Here is a 7,720-nt window from a genome sequence, read left to right as displayed (position 1 = left end):
TTAAAACTGGGAATACTTTGGTCCAGACTCTTCTGGCTTTCATGGTTTGCACTGAAAAGTCAGTTGTAATCCTAATGGGTTTTCCTTTTATGTGACTTATTGTTTCTTTTTTCCAGCTTTCAGTATTGTCTCTTTATTTTGTACGTTTAGTGTTTTTACTGTGATGTGCCGTGGACAGTTTCTTTTCTGTTCCTGTCTGTTTGGTGCTCCATATGGTTCTTGTATTTGTATGGGCATGTCTTTCTTTAATTTCGGGAAATTTTCTTCCACAATTCTGTTAAAGATCTGGTCCATGCCATTATCTTGGGATTCTTCTCCTTCCTGTATGCCTATGATTCATAAGTTTGGTCTTTTTATGGTATCACTCAATTCCTGCATATTCTTTCTTAAATTTTTCATAATCTTTGCTTGAGTGGTCTAGTTCGCCCACTTTCTCTTCCAGTCTTTATACTCTGTTTTCCATTTCATTCATCCTATTGGTGAGGCTTTCTCTTGTTGTTTCTAATTGGCTTACTGAGTGTTTCATGTCCTTCTTCATTTCAGCCTGAGTGTTCTTCAGTATTTCTAACACTTTTCTGAATTCATTCAAAAGTTTATCCCTATCTTCCTTCAGTTCTTTGATTTCTTTGTGTGTTGTTTAAATTCACTGAATTCTTTTATCATGTTTATAATTGTTCTTTTGAGTTCCATGTCCTGCATTATCTCTAGGGGGTTCTCATTGTACTCCTCTAGAGGACTATTGGTATTTGGTGGGGATATGTTATTTTGGTTTTTCATGTTGTTATTTTTTCTCTGTGATTTTGACATGTGAATTTCTTTTGTAGTTTCTGATTCTTGTGTGATACTCAAGCCTTCAAGTTTAGGCCAGCTTCTTTTTGTGAATTTTATGTGTCTTTTTGGTTTACTTTTTGGACATGAAAGCCTGGTTCCTCTAAGCTTCCGGTTCTCTCTTTTGATTTGATATTGGAGTGGCCAGATTCCTTTTGTCTCCAGGAGTTCCCACAGAGGCCCAAGTCAGATGAGGATCAGATGCTCTCAGGCTTTCTCCTAAGGTCTGGATCCCTCCAGGATAGATTTTGGCTTCAGGAATTTGGGGGTTGGACTGACCTGGGAGCTGGGCCCAGGAAAGATGCTGGTTTAGGGCAGCTGTTGGCCCTGCCACACAGAGATGCAAAAGAAGATGGGGGTGGGAGGCGGCCCCACGGGTCCCTGGGGACTGCACTGAGGAGCTGGGTTGGTCTGGATGCAAAGGACCAGTAAGAGGAAAGGTCAGCCCTGGAGTCTAAGAAAGAGGCTGGCTGCTTGGGAAGCAGAGGGAGGTGAGGGCGTGGCCAGGCCCTGTAGCAGTGCTAATGGGGACCTGAGACTCAGGAACTGAGTTGCTTTGAATGCACAGGATCAGGAAGAAGCAGTGCTGGTTCCCCAGGTGTCTGGGGCACCAAGACAAGGAATGGGACAGGACCCAGGCTAGGAGGAGAGACAGACGGGGGAGATGGGAGGGTGAATGAGGCTGGGGAAGTCAAGGCATGGGAGGGCCCAATTGACTTACCCCTGAGAGAGGAGCCTGCATGCAGGTCAGAGAGAGGCCTGTGGGTCCTGTAAACCCAGGGAAACAGCTGCTTGTGTTTTTTTATGTCATCTCCGAGAAACCTCTCCCAAATCCCATGTCAGAGATTTCTCGATGTTTTCACCTTAACAGTTTTATAGATTAGGTCTTGGCTCAGTTTTGAATTCAGTTTTGTATAGGGCACAAGGGAAGAGTCTAACTTCATTCTTTTGCATTTGAATGGCCAGTTTCCTAGCACCATTGGATGAAATGACTGTTCTCCTTAATGTGTGCATTCTGAGTGGTCTGCTCCTTCAGTCTGTGTCTGTTCTGCCTGCACACTCTGTTTTGACTACCACAACTTTCTGTTAAGTTTTGACATCATAAAGTGAGTTTCTCAACTTTGTTCTTTTTCAAATTAGGTGAAATTAATTTTAGTAACTTAGTATGTCATTTCAGGATATAATCAATGTAAAACATTATTAATGAGTTTTTTACATTATTTTTATAGTAAGTCTTGAACTTTGGGGCTGGAGAGATGGCTCCACGGTTAAGAGCACTAAATGTTCTTGCAGAAGACCTGGATTCAGATCCAGGCACCTACATGGCAGCTAACAACTGTCCATAACTCCAGTTCCAGGGGATCCGACAGCCTCTTCTGTCCTCCGCGGGCATTGCACATGAGTGTACTTACATACATGCAAGCAATACATGCGTACACATTAAAAAAATTTTTTTTAAATAATAAAATATTCGGAAAAAAAAAGTCTTGAACTTAGGTACATGTTTAACTCAACACTACCTCAGTTCAGACCAGCTGCATTTTAGGGCCAAATCTCCACATGTGGTTCCTGGGCACCATATTGGATAGCTCAGAATTAGCTGAAAACTGTGTTGTATGGTACAGATCTCTGAAACACTGTATTTCAGGTGCACCTGGTGCTCAGTACGTCTCTTTTTATTGTCAGGGTAGCAGAAGGAAGCCACATGTGGGTGCCGTGATAAAGGGGGGGCAAAACAGGAGGCAACAACCAAAGACATGATGGGGAGGTTGAGCCTTGAGCTCGCCTTGGAGGTGGAGTGGCTCAGTGTAGCAGTCGTAGTGGGAAGGCCATTCTGGCAGCTCCATGGAGGACTCAGGATTTTGAAAGACCCCAATGCTCTTGGAGAGCCACAGGCAGGTGTAGCTCTACCAGGATATTAGGAGTGGGGTGGGGCTGGTGAGAGGAGAGGTGGGAGAGGTGGGCTAAGGCCTGACCTGCCCCCAGTATTTCCTGTCTGAGCTGTCTCCTGTGTCTACTTTGCCCCTCCTCTCAGCATCTCTTCCTCCATTAAAGCTTTTTCTTTTTTTAAAAATTTTATTTATTTTTTTATTTTATGTGTATGCGTGTATTGCCTGCATGTATGTAAGTGCACCCTTGTCATGCAGTGCCCACGGAAGTCAGAAAAGGCTGTCGGATCCCCTGGGACTGGAGTTACGGATAGTTGTTAGCTGCCGTGGGTGCTGGGATTCGAACCTGGGTCTTCTGCAAGAACAGTCAGCGTTCTTAACCGCTGAGCCATCCCTCCAGCCCCTCGTTAAAGCTTTTAATTTAGATCTGGGCATAGTGGTACACGTCTGCGTGCCAGCACTTGGGAGGCTAAGGCAGGAAGTTTACGTTGAGGTTGAGGCCAGCCTGTGCTCTGTAGCCAGACCCTGTCTCAAATAACAGCAAAAGGTAATTTAGACCTGTTTACTTTCTGCTTTACATTTAACTTGGTCGAATCAGAGGGTCTGGGTCCTCCGACATTTGTGCTTCCCTCCCGTCCAACCCCCTTCCAGTCTCCCTCCTGATTGCTCCTCTCTGGCATGTGGGTCCACTTTCCCCACCCTAGGGCCTCTGAATTTACTTTGCTTTCTGCCTGAAGTATGCTTCCCTCAAATGTCAAGCCTGAGCCAAGTCACCTGCCCCTCCATTCTCATCTCTGTTCTTCCCGGGGCTTTCCTCTCACCCCATACAAAATCAGATGACACCCTGCTTAAGTGTCTCTGAAATAGTTCTCACTGCCTGACCCAGCGTGTTTCCACGTATTCAGTCTGCCACCATCAGGGCAGAGATCTGAGAGAGCAGGGATTTGTCTGCTGCTCATTCTTCAGTCTTTGGTATTCCTAAGTGTTTGTTGACCAGGTGCATGAACAAAGAAAATCAGATATGTATACAGTTGATGTAGCTCAGTTGGCACAGTGTGTACTTGGTATGCACGAGGCCCTCAGTTCCATCCCCAGCACCACATAAGCTGGGCACAGGGCCACATGCCTATAACTCTACCACTTGGAGGTGGAGGCAGGAGGATCAGACGTTCCAGGTCATCCTGGACTACATAGGGAGGTCGAGGCCACTCTGGGATATATGAGACCCTGTCTTAAAAACAAAACAAGGGGGCTGGAGAGCACTGACTACTCTTGCAAAGGACCCAGATTCAGTTCCTAGCACCCACATGGCAGCTAACAACCATCTATACCTCCAGTTCCAGGGTATCTGACACCACATTCTGGCCTCCACAGGCTCCTACATACTTGTGGTATACTTATAGTCAAAACACTCATACACATAAAATACAAATAAAAATTTAAAAATCACATAGAAATGTGGCAGGTTTTCAGTAATACATTGATTTGAGATTTTTGCATTTGCTTATTTATTTTCATTATATTTGGGAAACTTTAAAAAAAAAGTTGAAAGAATTGTTCTGTCTATATACCCTCTAATTAGATTCAAGAATTGTTTGCACTTTATTTACCACAGCTGCTTTATGTGTTCTTGCATGGATGTGTGTGTTGGTGCAGGTGGGACCACTTAAAGGTCACATAGAAGCCTGACCCTTAACTCTTTGTATTTAGAGTTGCTCTGGAGAGTGGTGAGTCTGAGGAGACCTCTGGCAGTGGTGGCTTGGGCCATGGCCTCCGACCTGGACTTCTCACCTCCCGAGGTGCCTGAGCCCACCTTCTTGGAGAACCTGCTGCGGTACGGGCTGTTCCTAGGGGCCATCTTCCAGCTCATCTGTGTCCTGGCCATCATCATACCCATTCCCAAGTCCCACGAGGCGGTGAGTCCTCCCTGTGACCTCAGCTCCTCCAAATGCCAAGCTGGGTTCTTGTACCAGCAGAGACATCACCACAGCCAAAATCAGAAGGGACAGTGAATGTGACCCCGAATTGCCACCTGGTGGATCGGACCACATGACTAGCCCTCAATTTATTCGGGTCTTTTTCATGTTGTTTTGATTACTTTTTTCCTGTATGTATGTAAGTGAATCTGTGTGTGCAATGCTCACAGAGGCAAGAAGAGGGTGTTGGATCCCCCTGGAACTTAAGTTGCTGCCTGTTAGCCATCATGTGGGTAACTAGGAACCAAACCTGGGTCCTTTGCAAGGAGGTCCTCTTAACTGCTGAGCCGGCTCTCCAGCCCCTGATTTGCTTTCTGAGGCAAAGTCTCACTATATAACCTAGGGCTGACTCCACACTCGTATCCCCTTGCCTCAGCTTCTTGAGTGCTGGGATTCTGTTAAGGGTTTTCTTATTTTAATTTGCTTTGTTTTGTTTTGAGACTGAGTCTAGCTGGGTAGCTCAAGCTGGCATCAACTTCCAGGTACTTGTTCTGCCTCAACCTCCTGGGATTACAGGTGAGCCATCACACATGGCTTCTGTTAATATTTTTATTAGTTCATGCTGCAAGACTGTTGCAAGATGTGGTCTTTGCCTTCAAGGAGCTTCTTGTCTTTGAAGGGAGGCAGATATAAAGTGAATCTGTAGTCCCAGTACTTAGGAGGAAGTGCAGGAGGATTCTGAGTCCATGGCCAGCCTAGATATATAGTGAAGCGATACTCTGTCTTTAAAAACACACACACACATACATATACATATGCTTATATGTATATGTTTGCTTCCATGAGAAATACAAGGCACAGTGAGAGTGGTGGAGAGACTAAATAGTAGCCTGGGGTAGGGCTGGGGTGTCCCTGCTGCGACAGTGTTTGGGCCAAGATAGAATTAGCACGCTTCTCAGGTGAAGTGGGGAAGGTAAGGGGACAGCATTCCAGGGCAAGGGAACTTCCTGTGCAAGGGGCCTGAGTCCTGAAAAGCTGGGCTAATCCAGGGAACTGAATGAGGTGACTGTCATCACAGCACAGAGGGGACTGGGTCAGAGGTGGTATAGCCAGAGGCCCAGACGGTTTGAAGTAAGATGGTGATGTTAAATTGGCTTTTTGACTTTGACTCTCACTCTATGAAGGTCCTATTCTCTACCTCTCTCCTTTCACCTGCTCTTGTACACTACCCCCAAGTTTCTAAACCTGACATTGATTTGTGGAGAGAACAGGTCTATATCACCTGTGATCTCTACATCCAAGGATTTGGCTGCTTGCTTCTCTGTGTGGCATATGTGTTCCATATGTCCTACCCACAGGAAGTTCCATCTAGGCCCCTGAGACCATTCAGGCCTGGATCTGTGGTGCTGGTGCTGTGGACTTGCTTTGTGTGTCGGAAAGATCATGGTGTCTGACTCCCATGCATTTACAAAGTCTCCTAAGTCCAGGTGTTTTCACCTCACTGTAGAATCCCTGAAGTCTGTAGCTTCAGTGGCTTTGCGTTGCTGACGATCATTGCAGAGATCCCTTTTTGTTCCGCACTTGCTGTAATTCTCCAGGGAGGACCTCTGTGGACACTCGGAGTGCTTTTAGTCCTGAACACCAGGGTGAACACGTGGTCTGTTCCCTGTAGCATTTTTCAGAGTAGTAATGCTGAGCCTTAGCAACAGTTAGTGTTGACTACTGAGGCTGTGGATTTCATGTAAATTTGAGCTTTATTTCTATATACTTGATATTTTAAGTAGGTTCTTTTTTTGTTATATTTATTTATTTACTTATTTTTGTCTTTTTGAGACAGGGTCTCCCTGTAGCCCCAGCTGGCCTGGAACTCACTTTGTAGACCAGGCTGGCCTCGAACTCACAGAGATCCGCCTGCCTCTGCCTCCCCAGTGCAGGGAATAAAGGTATGTTCCACCATGCCTGGCTTAATTTTTATTATATGTTCTTATTTATGTGTTGGAAATGTGGGTTGGTTTGAGCATGTGTAGAGGTCAGAGAACAACTTTTGGGAGTTGATTCTCTTCTTCCATCATGTGAGTTGGAGGGCTAGAGCTTGTTTGTCAGTCCTGGCATCTGCTGAGCCATCCCATTGGCCCATGTTTTTTTTTTTTCTTAATATTTTATTTTTTTATGCATAGGAATATTTTGCCTGCATGTATATAAGTGCACCACTTGTATACCTGGTGCCCATGGAGGCCAGAAAAAGGCGTCAGATCCCATGGAATTGGAGTTAAGGATGGGTGTAAGGATGTGGGTGCTAGGAACCAAACCCCAGATCCTCTATAGGAGCAGCCAGTGCTCTTAGCTGCTGAGCCATCTTTCTAGCCCTGGTTTTTGTTTGGTTTTGTTATTTGAGACAGGATCTCACTTTGTAGCCCAAGATGTCCTTGAACTCACTATTCTCCTATCTTAGGTTCCCAAGTGCTGGGTTAACAGGTGTGTGCCAACACACCCAGCCACAATATTTTTTTTAATTTATTTATTTTTATTTTATGTGTATAAGTGTTTTGTCTGCATGTACCAGTGTCATACAGTGCCCATGGAGGCCAAAAGAGGATGTCAGATGCCCTGGAACTGGAATTACAGGTGGTTGTTAGCTGTCATGTGGGTGCTGGGAACTAAACCCAGGTTCTCTGCAAGAGTAACCAGTACTTTTAACTGATGAGCCATCTCTTCAGCCCCAGCCCCAGATAATGGCTCACACCTATAATCACAGTACTCAGGAACTCTTATTTCCTAGAAACACTAACAAAATGACCAGTTTGCTATGTCCTGCTATATCAGGCCATCCCAGGATCAGTGATTAGGTAGGGGGCCTCACAGCTGTGGTCACCACAGTGAAAGGATACAAAACAAAACCAGCAAAGAGAAAAGGTGTGGACAAGACTGGAAGAAAACTGGCCTAAGTCCCACATGTGCTCAGCTCCAGCAGCAAGGGGATGTGAAAAGTTGGTCCATGGAATGTTGTTCAGCTGAGAAGCTCCTTAGTGACTCGGTGCCTGGGGTGGGTGTGGGGTGGGTGTTGGGGTTTGGGTTTGGGTTTGAGTT

The 7,720-nt window shown here is 45.5% G+C and overlaps 1 protein-coding gene across 2 annotated transcripts in view; it reads left to right on the top strand.

Annotated features, from left to right (window-relative positions):
* Manbal (mannosidase beta like) overlaps positions 1–7,720 on the top strand; it is a 40,648-nt gene that overhangs the window by 15,658 nt on the left and 17,270 nt on the right. For both annotated transcript variants that reach the window (XM_008855674.3, XM_029557495.1), the window contains one exon: positions 4,428–4,633. In XM_008855674.3, the coding sequence (XP_008853896.1) occupies positions 4,484–4,633 (150 nt within the window). In that variant the 5' untranslated portion in view covers positions 4,428–4,483. The remainder of the gene's footprint in view (positions 1–4,427; positions 4,634–7,720) is intronic.

The sequence above is a fragment of the Nannospalax galili genome, unplaced genomic scaffold (genome assembly GCF_000622305.1).
Source record: "Nannospalax galili isolate Female #2095 unplaced genomic scaffold, S.galili_v1.0 scaffold228, whole genome shotgun sequence".
Classification (NCBI taxonomy): domain Eukaryota; kingdom Metazoa; phylum Chordata; class Mammalia; order Rodentia; family Spalacidae; genus Nannospalax; species Nannospalax galili.
The sequence above is the reverse complement of the archived record's forward strand: the minus strand, read 5'-3'. Positions and strand labels throughout refer to the sequence as shown.